The sequence below is a fragment of the Toxotes jaculatrix genome, chromosome 5 (assembly GCF_017976425.1).
Source record: "Toxotes jaculatrix isolate fToxJac2 chromosome 5, fToxJac2.pri, whole genome shotgun sequence".
Lineage (NCBI taxonomy): Eukaryota > Metazoa > Chordata > Actinopteri > Toxotidae > Toxotes > Toxotes jaculatrix.
Window position 1 is genome coordinate 3,746,000 of NC_054398.1, and position 17,719 is coordinate 3,763,718.

Below are 17,719 nucleotides of genomic sequence, written 5' to 3' on the forward strand. Positions count from 1 at the left end.
TCCAATCTTGCAATGATACATGTTGAGATCCATCATGGGACTGTTAATGGTTGCATCTCAGCGCTGATTAAGTTGTGAGATGTCGAGGGTTCAACTTATCATGTAATAATTTCAGATTTTTTTGAAAGAGGAAAGGTTCATGATCTAACAAGATATGTTGTCATGACAAGAAAACTTTTGTTATGTAGCAATACTGTGAAATTATTCATTATTAGATTTATTAATGTAAAAACATCTTTGTATAAAGTGATTGACTCATTTCTTGTCATAGTGGGAGCAATACCACAATACTTTTTGCTGTGAGGCAGAAGTGGTCAGGACCGTATCACTGAGCCACCCCTAATATTATTTTAATAGGTTGGCAAAGGGGGTAAAATTAGAATAAAATATCCTTTGTCCTTAAATGGCTGAGTGAGTTATTGAGTTTACTTAGTCTTAATGTGCTGAAATGTTTGTTTGAGTTATTTACTTGTTTTGGCTGTTTAAAATTCTTGAAATCACCTGAAGCTTTTGTAAAAATGAACAAACACTCTATGTTTTAACCTTTTTATCCCTCAGGTGTACAGGGTAACAGTACTGTACCCTCTGTGTGAACTGGGCAAATCCAACTTTGTCTCACGTCGTCACTGAAGCTGTTTGTTTGTAATTAGGTCACCATTAGCATTTCTAAATTACAGAGGAGTGAAAAAATAGAATAGGATCTATCTTAAAGCTAAAATTAAATCACAGTCATCTAATGTGCTGCTGATGATTAGCTTGTCGCATAAGGAGATGTTGTGTTTGCCACTGAGGAAGTGGAGCTGAACACAAGCTGAAAGAGAACTAAAACTGAGCGCTGACAGCACAAGAGAGGTTTGGTTTCAGCTTTGTAAGGATGCCGTGCAGTATATTACAATCTGTGACACATATTTTACAGTTCCGGACAAACAATCATGTCACTTTGTCCAACAGACTAATTACATCACCGGCTCACGAGCAAACTTTAAGATGTTCAGACTTGTGTTAGGACAGCTCATTAAACCAAGTGTTTTTACTTTATTTTTGTTTGGACTAAACAAACAAGACATAACATGTTACCTATAGTGAGCTTTACAGGTGCTGCTGGATGAATTGTGTTACCAGTTTTTACCAACTTCCCTGCCCCTGACGCTCTTTTCCAATATTTGGACTTTTTCTTTTATTTCTGGCGCACTGTCACATTGCACATAATCATATGATCGATTTATATATATAATATTGATTGTGCAGCATTAAATAAATTTAAAAGGAAAAGGAAGTGTAACACACCCTACTCTCTTCCTGTTGTCTCTGGGGTCTTCAGGTGTGACATCTGCAGCTGGAGCCTCTTGCAGTTATCAGACATCATTCTTATCTACATGCAGCTGAAACACAGGGATATAACAAAAAGCTTCACAGTCGAGTTATTTTTATTTTGCCTGGAGCTATTTGTTGCCGCGTTTAAAGGTCCTCTCCTAATACTCCACAAACACACAGAGAAAGAGCCAGAGAGACTGAGGCAGGGAGGCCTTTATTAGCTCCTTCACCAGGGCTTTAATGTGACATTTATCTGTCGCTCTCGCCCTTCATTACTTCCATCAGTAAAGGTCAGGCTCCTGTATGTGGGCCCTCTCAGGTGTTTGGGCTCCATACACTGTTTAAACATCTGCTACCCAGCAGCACAGGGGATATTACTTCATTACTCATGTGTTTACCTGGTGAGAGGAACCAGATCTTTGACATTACTCATTAGACAAAAGAGAAAATGGGGGGGGCAGTGAGGTTTTCTATGACATTTTAACGGTGGAAAGAGGTGAAATCTCCACTGGCTTTTCCTCAGAAGACTCCTCTGAGGTGGGAAGGCTGCTCCGTGGATAGCAGGGTGACGGTGCTGATGCTGATGGAGGTGGAGGGCGGGGGGGTGATGGGGGCAGAGCTTCCTGTCTGTCTCTCTGTATCCCAGTGCTTTGAGGGAAAAAAAAAAAAAAAACTGAACGCAGTGAAAGCCGAGCATTCATTCACGGACCTTGACTGGCGCTGCTGAAACCTGGAGGCTCAGTGATTCAGCAGCGCTGCGGAGCAGCGGACCGGAGACAGGGGAGAGAAAAAGAAAGAAGAAAAGAAAGGAAAAAAAAGAAAGAAAGGAGGAGGAGAGGAGGAGGAGGAGGAGGAAGAGAGCCAGAGCTGCGCGCCGGTTTGGAGCCGTTATTTCAACACGAAAACCATGCGAGGGAGGATTTTATAAACCGATGAAAAGTTCTCACAGGCCCGACCTCAGCTAAAGAGACTGTGTTTTACAACAGAACCAGCCAAACTCTGACTTACTCGGATTTCAGTGGATTTCGCGGATGCATCGCGCGCGCAGGACCTATCCAGGGGTGTAGTAGCTGTGGTGCTTCTCGTGCGCCTTTGCGCTGGTAGAGGCTGCGTGTGGCTGAGTAAGTGTGTGTGTGTGTGAGCGTGTGTGTGTGTGTGAGCGTGCGAGAGAGGTGGTGGAGGATCAGCCGGTGTGGCCGACCAGTCAGAAGGATGCTGGAGGGCAATGCCTGCAGAAAGAGAGGATGAGATTTGTCGAAAGGCGCTGGAACTGCTGTCCGACCTGTGCTCCAAGGGAGAGGTGCAGGACGACAACTGCCTGGATTTCATTTACTACTTCAGGGACCTGGCCAGACCGCGTTACACGGACTCAGGTCAGGCTCCACAGTCTTCTTTCTCAGAGTTTAAGGTGGAGTTTTATTACAAGCTGCTAAACCCGCGATTGTGTGCTTACAGTTTTGATTCCATTATGAGCTCCAGGAGCTGAGTGAGACGAACATATTTTTAGAAAAGCACTGAACAGACCTTAATCCCCAAACAGACATTTAGCCTTTATATCCGGAAGCTGTGAGGTATCTCCACAGCTGGAGGGAGAACAGCTTCTGTTAAACTTTCCAGAGAGGAATTAAACATAAATGTGGTATTAAAAGGTAAAGACCTAAAAAACCATTCATTAATAGATTGAAGGGATCTTTAGTTTACATTAAGGGGTGTGTGAATACATTAAAAGATGATTTTATGTCTGATAACAAAAAACAAAACAAAACAACAACACACACATCTCACTGTGTTTCACTGTGCTCCCAGTTCACTACAAATGCAAGAAGAGTGTGAACAGTGAACTTGTTGCTTGGCTTCATTAGCGCCAGCTGAACCCACAAAGCATTACTGATCTATACACTGTGTGTGTGTGTGTGTGTGTGTGTGTGTGTGTGTGTGTGTAGCAGTACAGTGCAGCATCCAACATCCTCCTCGCTCAGACTGTGTGAATGTGTTGGTTTCTATTTTACCCTGGCGGACTGGAGACAGAGAGAGAGAGAGCCCCACCCGACGATGTTCCCTATTGTTCCCAGCACTATGGAGACATGGCTCCAGCAAAAATAAAGGAAGACCAGTGATCTAAACCAGTTCTGTTAAACTCCTTAGTTGGCTTCAGTTTCTGCAACGTTGACAGTAGGAACAATATTCAACAATATTCTGATCGGACAGAAGGAGTTTCAGAAGGAGTCCATCTGACTCTCTTTGAAACTTTATCATGTTACACTGTAAAATAATGTATGTTAAGACAGTTCTGAAAATAAACTGCAAAAATCACCAGAAAAAAAAATACAGGGACAGCAGAAAATTAGACTTATTCTAGGGATGATTCCACAAACCCTGTCCTCTGTTCTCTACTGTGATGAAATCTTTAGTACCAGGCGTGTGTGTGTGTGTGTGTGGTTTTGGTGGTGTACACACAGATATCATGCATAGCATTTAGGCTATTATCTCTACAGTGTACATATGCATGTTTGTGAATTTATTTCTCCCTTCCTCTTTATCTGTACTTGTGTGTGTTTACATGTATGTTGGTTTTTGTTGCCTTTAAACATGTTACAATCCATCATTAAACATGTATGATGAAGAGGAAGTTCAAGCTACCAGATTGGTTCCCCTGAGGAGCTGTGACCCACTTCCTCTTGTATTAGACTGCTCTAAATGCACGCACACACAGTTTGATCCACAACAAACAACTATTCCTCCGAGCCGAGTGGGAGAGACCGGAGTGGGGGTACTGCTCTCTGGTACTCGAAGTTTTGTTGGTTTCACAGTTTCCAAACTGTTTCGAAAGGGCTCAAATCAGTTGAGACACCCAAACAAGTGCTTTCACACTCAGTTTCTCTGCTTGTACCATAAGAGGCAGATAATGGGTCCACATGAGACTGTAGTGTCTTGATCCACTGTAAATGTACAAAATAGTTTTTGGTCATTTATGGTACAAATATGTACCAATCCATTGGAATTAAACATTTAGTAGCAGTCTCTCCAGGATGCAGTAGGTGTTATCATAGAGTATAACCAAGGAAAATTTGCATTTTCTTCTCATTTTGAAAATCAGAAAGAGAGTTTGCTCAAATTTAAAAGCAGTATTTGTCAACTGTCTGTCAGCTAAAAAAAAATCTGCCTTGAAAAACTTTGTTCAGATCAGATTTCCATGATTGCAGAGACCAGTCTACGATGCAGTGTGTAATCATAATTTTTACTGCACCCTCACCAAAATGAGTCAGATGAGGTGGCACACTCAGTGGCAACCGCTGCAGATATCTGGTGTTGCATTTACCTGCAGCAGGACTTTGAGTGAACACAGTTGCCCTTCTTCATTGGAGGGAAGCCAGTGAGGGATCGTGTCCTTACAGATGCCCCAGCAGCTCCTGCTGGTTGGCTGAGGCTGTGATTTTACAGTCAACCTGAGGCTTGAGGGCTTTACTTTCTTAACAAGCAGGTACTTCAACCACACACACATCTTGTGACACTTGACACAACTTAACTTTAATATTAACTCTACAGGCATTTTAATCATTTTTGTCAATCATTACGGCTACTTCAGCAGTGGAGAATAACATTAACATAATCGAGAAACGGTGAGAAATAATAACGAAAGCAGTTAGGTGCTGTTGCCTCACTGAACTTCATCACTGATGAAGAAAATACCGCTGTTTCACAGGCACTCCGGTGGAGGCAAAAGCAATCAATCTCTGGCTAACAGACCGGGACCAATCAGCAAATTCCTGGAAACACGATCAACACTTATGAAACATTAAAGAATTCAGTGAACAAAAAAATAAAGAACTGTAAATGAATGCACAGTGATTTTAACCTGAGCACAGACTATGAATTTACTGTAACTTATCAAAGATTACTAATTTGTTTTGTATTTTTAGTTTGGATAAGGGGGTAGACAGAATAAACTGGAGAAGTTGCTAGAACCGTGAGGAGGACCTGATCCCTCACCAGCTTCCCACCACCAACACTGCCCAATGTGTTTGATAGTGCTGAGCCGGAAGCACCACTGTCACACTTGAATCTCTGTGATGGCAGTGATATGTCTTCAATTTTGTTTAACTGAGCTGTAACTCCCCTCCCTGGTGACGGCTCCAAAGTTCAGCTGTCAGCTCAGGGCTAATATAGTGAGAATCTATAAAAGCAACTATGATCAGTAACTGTTTTGCAGCTAAGTGATTGTGTGTTACCTTAACTGAATTCAGCGAGTGGACCCTTACTTCAGAGTGAACTTGTACTAAATTTGAACCCCGAACTATCAGTAAATTTGGATCAAATCAGCCATGTGCTTTTGAGGGCCCATAATGAGCCCGTTAAAGTACCTCTCTGTGAGAAAATGACTCCTTAGTTCAAAAATGTACTCCTGAGTATACGGCCTGCTCCTGAGTGGACCTCCATGATGCCACCAACTGCTGTTGTTAGATTTGTGATGCAATCACAAAGCCTTTTTCTTGGCCCACTTTGAAGCCTCACCTTCCAAACTGCCCCTTCTTACCTGTTAGACAAGCAGACTGCGAAGATATTTCAGTCTTTTATCTGAACTGTACTTTAAAGTCCAGTATCTACCTTACAGATTAAGGTCAATGACTCCCAAAACATTTGGCCACAAATATATGAGGACAGGACTTTACTCTAATGTTTCAGTCAGTACAATGATGCGCAAAGAATAAAATTATCTTGGAACTTCGAGAAACTCTTCTGAACAATGCAGGAAGGGTTTTCTCAGTCATCCCTCCCTATGGCAAAATAGGCAAGAGCTCTATTTCGTAGGTTGACCTCTCTGACTGACGCAGCAGCTGCTGCACCAAGTGTAAAAAGCAGAACGCTGACTAACCATAGCCCCAGTTTGAGCCTCTCACACATACCTGCTGGCAGCATTTGCATTAATAACCCTGATAAATGCCAGTGGAAAAACGCCAGTGCTGAATTTAGAGCTTAAAAAGATATTTCAGGCTGAAGAACAGTAACATGATAAACATCATGACTAAGGCTATATACACTAACACTCCCACACAGACACACATGTCGCAGAGCCTCTCATAGTATGGACACTCTCCAAGGGCCAAAGATGTGCTTCTAGTGACAGTCAAAGCTCTGTTCGATTTAAAGTAATCACTTACTGTAACTAGACTGATTTTGAACTTAACAACAGGCTGGTACAACGAGCTCCTGGTCAGAAAGTTTCACCCCACAGTTACAGGATAAAGTTAAATTTCCATCACGGTCTGTCTTTCTCATGCTCAAACTTGTCGTTGGCAGTATTCAGGGATCTATAAAAACGTGTTGTTGTTTTTTTTGCCCCAGACAACAACGTTTGCCTCTGAATAGAACACAAGGGTTTCATATTCTTACCAGAAGAGACTGATACGAGTCATTGTTGCTGGAACAATGTTCCATCAGAAAGTTGAAATGCAGAAAGCACTTTCATTTCTTGGTTTCCAAGACGAGGGATTGATTAAATGTTGGGGGAAATAGGTTAGGTTTCATTACACCCTTGATTGCATTTTCGAAGTATTGTTGCCAGGCAACATAACATTATTGGATATTTGGTTTAGAAATATTTGAGCCTCTGGTGATATTTTTGAATGAGCCCAATAAAGTTAATGGCTCCTCTCTTCTCTTAATTTGAAATTCACCTATCCACAAAAATCTGTTGAAAAGTACATTTCTCCATGCGTGATCTAATCACAGCCGCCCCACTTTTTCCCTGCTCTGCACTGTAAAAGTTGTTTCCAGGACATTATCGCCATTCTTCCCCTTAGACCCACACTCCACTGCCCTTTCACCTCCGCTATTGTCTCTTATTGACCCACTGCTGACTTGGCTGTTGCAGCTTATTGAACTGTACTCTGTGCTGGGCTCCTCAGAGGATAGACTACTTACATGGTAGAGTTTTATGAAATGGCTCTGGCCTGATGTTTGCTCTCTGGCTGTAGCAGGTGTAGGACTCTGCAGAAACAATAAATTGGTCATAATCACAGGCTTTCTCTGCGTAATCTTCTCTTAATAACTATGTTAACCTGAAAGTTGCATCATCTTTAGATATAAAGAAGTATACTTTTGAGTAACATGATGGTTTGGTGGCTTAAGTTGGGGCCAGTGATTTTTAGTTTGACCGCCATTCATCATGAAGTTTATCCAGTGGACTTTGAAATGGTTTCCAAAAGTGGTTTTAAAAAAGCACAGAGACCTTCAACATATATGTAAAAAAAAAAACTGCATAAACAAGTATTGACCACATTACAGTGGTGTCCGATGTCTTTGTTAGAGCTTATGTTAGTCAGTTTTACTCATAAATGGAAATGCAAAGCTTAAAGTGTAGGATGGAAAAATAATAAGAGTTATAATAAGAGCCGTCCCAATTAATCAGCCATTCAGCTGTGATGTTTACACTATTACAGTAGTTTAATTGTAGGTTATCATCTGTGTAGGTGTGCTGGATAGTAAACAGGAATAAACTGGAATCACTGCGAGTATCTTGCGTGTCTCTGGTTGGTCTGCCTGCCCTACTCTGGGACTGAACAGAGGGTGTGATGGACCTTTAATGAACCTTCTTCAGAGGCACAGAGACCTCATTATCCACCCATCACCACTAATGGTTGCAAGCAAAGAGATGATGCCGCTCTGAGGTAACAAAAATAAAACAAACAATGAAACAGGCCAGTATGGCATGTCCCCTAATTGCCTGAAGTTAAAGTGTTCATGATTATGACATATAGAGTTAATAATAAGAAAGAAAGGGAGGCCCATGGAAGGTCTGTATGGTAGTCTGTGTTAATACAGCCCAGTGTTTCTAGGAATTCACACTGGACAATTCTGCAGCTGGAGAAGGCTACTTTGATATACTACAATATTTGATAAAAGTAAAAGATTTTGCAAATGCTAGCATTGTTAGAGAACAGTGGCCCTCAACTGTCCAATATCAATGTTCTGTCTGATGATAGATTTGATTTATATAGCATTGGTTGGCCTGGTAGTCAGATTTAATTCCATTTTGTTTTTCTTCATTCATTCAGCATAACAAGTTCTGTTGTTAGTAAGGTCCTGTCCTAACCAATCAGTAACATGAGATGGATCTGTCCCACTGAAGCAGAAGAAGCAGAAAATCCTCAGTTACAAAACCCTGTACAGCTGCGTTAATCTCAGTGTATCTCACTGCTTTTGTGTCCATTTTCCTGTCACAGTTTTTCTTTGACATCATTTGCAAGCTAGTAGGAAGATGAACCTTCTCTTAACCCCACCCGCAAATCTCTGATTGGTCAGTTGCATTTCCAATCAAGGAAAACATCTGACAGTGAGTCTCTTATGTTTCTGAACAAACTGGTCGATCCATCCATCTATCTACTGAGGACCTTTTAAAAGTTCTTTGATAAGTCTCTGTTTTCACCTTCACCAGCCTCTGGAGAGACGGTTCAAAGGTCTTTCTGTAGTTCAATTGAAGGTCCTTCCTTAGATCAGCTGCCTTCTGGGCATTGTGTTTGATTTATAGGCTTTATCGACTACTCTTCTACTAGGGATCAGAAATTAGCTTGATGACGTCTTACAAGTTCAGACGGTGAAGGAGTACTACAGGGTAATAATGCTTTACTGCATTTCGTTACCCTGTCCTTGTGCATGTGTAATGACAATAAAGTTGAATCTAATCTAATCTACTTGTCCTTTCTGGACAAATTGAGGAAGGAGCTCAAAAAGAGCACACCAGTGACATGTCACAGCCTCACTGACCCGTTACAGTGGAATGACATTGGCCAGGGTCAGTGCAATGGTTTCCAGGTAGAGTAGATGAAACTCCAATCAGATTTCAGAGTCTTCCATACATCATACTCTTGTCCCAAGAGGACTGGCAAGGCGACGCTGGATGTATTTAAAGAATTTGATGCTCACACTGTATTCCCCACTCTGTTCAAGGTCATCAAAGCATATGCCACTCTGCCTGTCTGTAGAATAGCAACTGTAGAATACTCTTTCAAAGTTGATGCTGGTGAAAACAAGGCTGAGAAATCTAGTCAAGAGCGGCCATCAGATCTCTGACTGGTCATAGAAACAGTGATGCCTTTTGACAGCAGTGAGCTCCTGAAGATTTACGTCGATGAGGTCCCCAACAGAAAGCTTCTCCTGCTCTCTCCGCTTTGAGCTCCAGTGACTCAGTTTGTTTAGGATGCTGCATTCCTAAAGCTGTTTGGTCCCCCTGCTGCACATTTGATGTCCGAGATGTTTACTTCGCACTCTGCGTTTGACTGTGTTTTGAATGAGAGTCAGAATGAAGAAACAGAAACATGGTGTTTATTCGCTGACTCAGCTCTTTTATCATTTGTACACCTTTACATTGTATTATTTTACACAAACTGAACCTGATGTATGTTTTGTTCAAACATCGATCACCTACGATTGTAGTCGCTCTTGCAAAACGTGTTCGTACAGAAGAACCAAATTGTTTTCAATAAGGCAGATTTCACTCGTGAAACTTTGAAGAGGAGGTTTTTGTAAAGGCACAAATAGAGTTTGCTGGCTGGAGTACTTGGAGATGGTGGGAAAGCACACACAGGACCTCTTCATAATTTGCTGTACACAAGTTATTAGTTTGCTATTGTCAGGGCTAATGTGTCGATACCCCCAAACTTCAACAGATGCCATGAGTTCTTTAAACTGTATGCGCCTGTGTGTGACAAATGCTGAGTCATGACTCTGAGGAGAAGGGTCTTTTTTTCAGTCAAATGCTTAAACAGCTCACACACACACACACACACACACACACACACACACACACACACTCATTCATTCAAAGGTTAATGAATAAATTCTTACTCCTGCTTGGAAAGTGCCCTCTCTCCTGACAGGAGACAAATGTGATGGTACGTCTGCATGTGTGACAGTGAGTGCCTGTCACAATAACACACAACTAAATTAAACATGTGCAACTGGCAGGGACATTTAAATTTCACAGTTAGACTCTCTCTCTGTTTTCATTGCTAAGTATTCTGAGGTTCAATACCAATAAGCCTTTCTGCAGCATAGCTGGATAATGAGCCAGCCTAGAGCATGTTGTTGATTTACACAACGCCTCATCAAAGGGAGATTTAGTCCAAATCAACAAAAGCATCCATCTGTGTATCTGTTCACTTTGGGGTTTTAAGCTTGATTCACTCTGAGAGGCAGGAGAACCGCTCTGCCCTCTACCTCCTATCAGGAAAATCCATTTGCATTGCTGGACAATGAAAATCTGACTCTGATCTCTTCCACTGATTTGCGTCCTGGTGATGAGACATTCCCTCTGTTGCCGACCAAGTGGCTTCAAAATCTGAAATGCATTCATTTAGTGCATGCCCCCAGACTGGACAGTCTGCTTTCCCTCCCTCCACCTTGAGATCCAGTCCATGAAACAGAACTGGTGGCACGGCATAAACCCGGTAGAGGCCAACACCAACTGGAAACATGGAAACACCAATTGTCTTCCTGCAGAGAATGCAGGCACAATTCTCACTCTGGTTATATAAGGACCAGATGTCCATAGTAATGGCCCTTGTACCACATATTTGTGCAGGGTCCCCCCAAAGACCAAAGGGACAGGGTCAAAAGCCTTCTTCAGAAGCACAGACCTCGCTGCGAATCACATACTTTAAAAACTACGTTTTATTTATATAAAAGGCTTCTCAGCTTTGGAAGAACCATTAGGTGTGTCCGAACTCTCTGCTCTTACTACAGAAACAAACACTCCACTTCAGCGGGAAAGGGGTTTAACTAATGTTCAATTGAGTCTGTTTCCTTGATCAGTTAACGTGGACATGTATGTTTTTCGTCTCAAAAGTACCAAATGAAAACTCCGTAAGGAATTTTACGGCTTCACTGACCACTCAGGCTTTGCTGTAAGTCACCACCAATACCTCAGTATTAGTCACTTTATACTTGTAGCAGTTATTCTGTCATGCATATTCACATAAACTCAAACAACCCCACCACAGACAATTACACTAATCAAAACCTGTCTAACCTTTTTTAATTATAATTGTCGACTTCCTTTAGTGATGAGTGAGCTTACTGATTATTGGAGCTCCTGAATCCAATTAACTGCCACCAGCTGTACAGGGTTTAGGCCTTGGTGCCTTGATTGCACCCTGCAAGAGGACATGAAAAGCAGAGACACCCTGTGGCTTTAGAAAAGGCTCTAACAAAGGTAATTGAATGAATCCACGGGGTTGTCTGGGCTATTTTACTCATTTTAAAAGCCAAATGTATCAAAGAGGGAGCAACAGTGTTTTCAATATTTAGTTTTTTGACTCAAATATTTAAAAAGGATGGTGGTTTAAAGGGAAAATGGTTAGTTTGGGATGCAAACAAGGTTAATATAAAGGGGAATTATTAATATTCTGAGCTGTAATGTCATTTAGATACAGAAAAGCTTAATTTTGGGTGTGAAATATTTCTGTTTTTCGTGAAACAAATGCATGAACTATTTGGCACATCAAAGCCAGAGCACTGTGGAACAAGCTGCGCACTCTCTATCTGTGCCAGCTGAGCACACAAGCCCTCCTCTGTGTTGGGACACACACTGTATATCATCTCTCCACCGCTTTCAATTCATCCCAGCTTGTGGCCACTTCAGAGCCGCTCAAAAGAGGACTGCCTATGTTCTACCTGCTTCATTTTGCCGGTCGCAGCGCCGACTGTGCTCTAACTCCAACGAACATACTGCATAACAATGTGCTTTGCGAACGACACCTTTGATTTCCATGCAAATCACTGTTATCAAAAATAAGATTACATTAAGAACTTACTTTAAGAACTTAGAGAAGGGTATGTATAAAATTTCAATACTATATATATATGACTACTATTTCGATTTGTCTGAAAGTCCTGCACATATAGTGAATTGACAATAAAAATCTTTTGAATCTTTCGAATGACATTTCTTACACTAAATGGCCCGTTTTAACAAACATCACTCCGTTTTCCAATCTCCTCACCCATCTGTAATAAAATTATTTAGAACTTAAAGCCGCACCAGTCAATATTTTAGTATCAACGATGGATCAAATGACTGTGTGTGCTGTGAAATTGGTCGCTCGTAGTGAAAAAGCCACAGGGAAAGAGCGGCTGGCGAACATAGTGTAGCATTTAGCAGCTAAAGAGACAGATACTTCCCTCAGAACAGGGAGTGAATATTGGATTTATACTCATCAGTCAGACAGAAACATGACTTCAAATGAAAGAGGGCAGTTCGCTCTATGTCTGCTGGTTGTGTAAATTATGTATCTTTAACTTTTTCAGCTGCCACCAAGACGGAAAAAAAAGCAAAACAAACATAAACAGAAAAGTATAAACAATAAAAACAATGAATGCGGCTTTAAATTAACAAACAGCTGCATTATTCTTGAACAGTTACTCTGATCGGCCTTGACCAAGGGTATCTGGACCTGATTTACAGCCTAAAATGGCGCCTCGGAACAGCATCTTCAAATGGTGCAATTTTCATCAGATTTAAAAGCTGGTGAAGCTGTGAGGAGCAGTGGCTGCTGGCAGGGCGTGTGGAGAAGGAGTCAGGAGTCAGTCCTGAAGGATGAAAGCTACAGGAACACCAGTAGCATTGAAAACAACTTTGCTGAGCTGTTTTCAAGCTCGAGCTTTGATACCTGGAAACAGCGAGGAGAACCAACTGACAGATCCTAAGATGGCATCCTTTTCATAAACATAAACATATGTTTATGACATGCAGCAGCTAAGGCCTGATGTATGCACTGGATTTCAGGTGTAAATCAGGCTTTTTGAAAACTGGGAGGGTAAATCAACACTGAATCACAGAGCAGGACTGTGGCTGAGATGCCGTCCGTGGGCTGACGCGTTCAATCATGCTGGCTGCACCCAAATCGCTGATGCTGACAGCTGACGGCACCACGGTGGCCTCGAGTGCAACATGAATGAAACCGTGAATTAAATGGGCATAAAACAGATCCTCAGCACACTACGTCCACGTTCACAGCCACCTGCTTTGCTGGAGAAGCCACTGATAGTCGTTGCTATGGATACCATTTAACACTGTGATCTGCACATCTTGTGCCATTTAATTACATGTTCTGCACTTTGAGTTGATGTAGGTGGTATCCCTGTGGTATGTCTTTACATTGTACATTGTATAACATTTCTTTTATACTGGTATACAATGAGCTTCAGAAAGTATTCAGACCGCTTCACTTGCTGTGTTTTTTTTAAGTTAATTACACCTATATAGAATGAATTCACATTTATGGCAAGCAGTACAAAACCATACATATCCACTATACATACTTGTATAGGACAGCTAAAAAAATATACCAACAATTAGCCAACCCTGCCTTCTATCTTTCTAAGTTCTGGAAGGAATGGAGAGTAAGGTGGAAAGAAAAGTGACACCATCCTGGGATGGGCTGTAAACTACTCTGTGGCTGGAAGAGAACAGTGAGACTCCACATTGTCTCATACAAATACAAAATGTGCTGGGTTCTTCCTCAATTACCTCCTCACCTAACTCTGTCATAAGAGTCATCAAGGAATGAAGTGAGGTGCTCAGTGGAGTATGATCTAATTAAGAGTTTCTGTGTTTTTATTCTTTGAGCTTGAGTAAGAACAGTTTATACAAAAGGGATCCACAATTTAGTCAACAATGATCTCTGTTGGGTATGTTCTCTATCTCTATCTGTGTGTGTGTTAGAGACACAGAGTGTTACAGTGACGTCTGAATTCATTTCAGTTGTTTTTGCAGAAATCCTCTGTAATTCAGTGTAAAACTCTCTTTCAGTAAAGCACGATGAAAATACAGTATTTAAGAAAAAAAATGGAATAAGTATGATCAAATTTCATGCATTTTCATTTAGTTTCACAGACGAAAAAAAAAAGTCCTCTGAATCCGTGCCCCGTAGTTCAACAGTAAAGACTGGCAAATCTGAACTCAAATGGCATCCATGAATTAGTTCATCTCAAACCAGCCTAAGCACTCTCCACCGTCCCACAGAGATTCTCTCAGCTCTGTGAGCAGGAAAGATAAATAATAAACACTTTAAAAGGAAAACACTGTTCAAACCAGAGTTAAAAACAATATACAGGACATATAAGACATTTGACTGCTGTTAAAAACATTTTTGATAATATGGCACCACGTCACCAGCGAGCAACATACCATGGACATTCTGTTGGTATATCAGTGATATTGTCAGCATATCATGGAGTCTCCACAGAATTGTACTGAACTAGGATGCTCAGTCTGGTGGCTTCAAAAAAACTCTTTCTCTCTGTTGAGTCTGATTCAGAACGACTGGCGAGAAAAAGATCTGCAGAAGAAAACAGTGATGGAGAAGGATACGGAGACAACAGTCATCTCTAACTCTCCCTCTCTGAAAGCATCATACCTCAGCAGACAGTCTGAGCCATGCTTTTAGGTGGGTTGGTGAAAGGCTGCTTAGCAAGAGAGAAGTATCCACAATGGAAGAACAATATCCGTCCAAGTACAAGCTGCTATTACCCAGCAGTTAAAGGGGGAAACTGCTTTGCTGCTAATGGATGACAACACTATTGTCCTTTGGTCTCAAATGTCTCTACTCTATCCTTCCAGGCTGGTCATGGACACACATGATGCTGACTCATGAGGAAACAGAGAAACAAGCTCATATGATCTGTAATGGAGAGAATATACGTACAGATACTTCTGTTCTCCTGTCCTACCACATCCCACAGGTGTTCTACTGGATTCAGGTCTGGAGACTGTGGCCACTGAAGTTCACTGAAGTTCACTGTCGCGTTCATGAAACCAGTTTGAGATGACTTTAGCTTTGTGACATGGAGCATTATCCTGCTGGAAGTAGCCATTAGAAGATGGTGAACTGTGGCCATGAAGGGATGAACATGGTCAGCAACTATACTCAGACAGACTGAGACATTCAGACGTCGTTTATTTAGAGAAGCTTCTCTGTTCACCACAGTTGTACAGAGTGGTTATCTGAGTTAGCGTAGCTTTTCTGTCAGCTCCAACCAGCCTGACCTCTGACCTCTCTCATCATGGTTTTTGTTTTTGTCTCCATTCTGAGTTAAACTCTAGAGATTGTGTCTAAAATCTAGACTCTGTTTAGAATCTGTCACTGTGATAAAGAATGATGTTTACTTGAGTTTGAAACCATTATGTGAGAAATCAAGGTCACCTGGTTTCTTTGTCAAATGTCTGGTGAGTTGATCTTTTATCTACTAAACCACCAACTTTGGCAGCCACAAAGTAAAGAAACTCAATAACATCTAAGGTTTGAGGTGACGTGTTTCGTTTTCATGTTTTCCTCATTGTCTTTGAGATGCTTTACAAAGCTTGTGGTGAAAAGAAAAATAAAAATGACATGCCTTTAGAGAAGAAGAAAAAACAACAATGGACGAGCAGAAATCATTCTGCCAAACTCCCCGTGAACATGAATTCCTAATCAGCCAATTCAGTCTCACTCTCCCGTGATTATTCTTTGTTTTTGAAGGCTGTTTGGGATTTTAGTGCTGCTATGTTACATTTTAGTGCCTCATCATCAAGTCAGTGTGCTGCTGTTTCTGTTGATTTAGTTAGATAATCCATGAGAGTAATTAATTTTTTTTAAATTTTAATTTATTAATTTATTATTATTATTTTTTTACTTTAGCCTACAGTGAGGAAATCTAATACTTTGTCCTTCTCATCTAGCATTCTGAACAAACACAGTCTGTTCTCCTTGGGGAGCCAGGTTTGTCTGTGCCAGTGTTTTTCACTGGAAAAGCTGTGTTCACTGTTCCCTGAGTGGATCTCTCTCTCTCTCTCTCTCTCTCTCCCCTCCATCTCTAGATGTATCGGTGAGCCTGTTGTCCCTGCTGGTGACCACCTGTGGTCTGGCCCTCTTCAGCGTCTCTCTCTTTGTGTCATGGAAGCTGTGCTGGGTGCCGCTGAGTGGCCGTTTCCTCCCAGATGTCCTCAAAGGGGCACACTTTCTGGGAGGAGACCAACAGCCCGTGCTCACAGAGGTAAAGAGGAAGTGTTGGTACAGTGAACGACATTTAGTATGCCAAACTAATTCTCATTTTCAAAATAGAACCGAGCGTAGATTAAAGTAATAATCCTTCAGACTTTTTTGATTTACACAATAAAGATGCTTTATCACACTGTCGGCAAATCAAGATAATCACAGTGAGCACATCAACTTGCTCTTCTGTTGCATTCATGACAGAGTAGCTGCACAAGATGAGTTTGCTGCTCCCATTAGTTGATACCTGTGTAATTTTGAACTTAATTCTGGAGCTTATAATATCACCATTCACTTGTTATTACCATTAGTAACCACAGGGGTAGTCAAATCAACCAGGGAAAATTGCTTATTCTCTTTCCTGCCTACAGCTTCATGGGAATTATCTTTATGGTAATTACTGGCTTGGAATCAGGAGTCAGTTTGTCTTTCAAAAAGTTTAAAAATACAAATCTAACCTTGGCTGTGTCACTGCTTCCAGTCTTTATGCTAAGCCAAGCTAACCTAACCCTAACACTTAACATACGGACATGAGAGTGGTATCGATCTCCTCATTCTTGGCAGGAAAGTGAATAAGCCTACTCTTTGGGTGATGCTACATCTGAACCACTATAACCGCAGTTTCCTGGAATGTCAAAGGAATAACTAGCTAAGCAGATGAGTTGGCTTTCAAGCTGTCATTCAAGGCTACCTTAATACAAAATCAATCCGTATATTAGGGGCCATTGTCATTTGACAGGCTAGTTTTAGTTTTAATGACAGCCCACTTTCAAAATGGCTGCCAGAGAGTACGATATAAAAGCTTTTGCTTGTCTACCAAAAAAACAAGATCTTTACCAAGGAATCATATAACTTCTGCTCAGAAATACACCCCTCCTATATCATCACAGCTCTGTCCTCATATTAGCATTTCTAAAACAGCATTCGCAGTAATGTAAACACTGACATCTGTTGTGCAGGTGGACGGGGAAGAAAGGGAGTACAGTGAGGATGGCTGTATGAAGGAGCCTTCAGGGCTGCCCTCTGCTGTGGCTGTCCCGGAGTCAGGACTAAAGATAAGCCACACATCGCCTGACATCCCGCTGGAGACCCAGACCAAGGTGGAGAAAAACCAGGTCCACACTCTGGCCAGGGACAGGGTCCAGAGACAGATTACTGAGCCTACATCGTCTGTACGGTCAGCACACATCCATCCCTCAACCTGCTGTCCAACTTTTGGTGTTGGCAGGTTAAACAAAGACAGACACACACAGTCACACCTCCTAGACTTCTGCCTGCAGAGATATTTTATCACGTAGTTGACAGCCTATAATGCATCAGGCTTAAAGGAACATAGTGGCTTCAGCATTTGCCACAAAGCAAGAAGAACTAAAGAG

The 17,719-nt window shown here is 41.6% G+C and overlaps 1 protein-coding gene across 2 annotated transcripts in view; it reads left to right on the forward strand.

Moving 5' to 3' along the window:
• Positions 1-2,207: 2,207 nt before the first annotated feature.
• The window catches only part of syt9b (synaptotagmin IXb), a 31,829-nt gene continuing 16,317 nt past the window's right edge, over positions 2,208-17,719 (forward strand). For both annotated transcript variants that reach the window (XM_041037718.1, XM_041037717.1), the window contains exons 1-3: positions 2,208-2,687; positions 16,169-16,344; positions 17,303-17,520. In XM_041037718.1, coding sequence (XP_040893652.1) covers positions 2,540-2,687; positions 16,169-16,344; positions 17,303-17,520 — 542 coding nt within the window. In that variant the 5' untranslated portion in view covers positions 2,208-2,539. The remainder of the gene's footprint in view (positions 2,688-16,168; positions 16,345-17,302; positions 17,521-17,719) is intronic.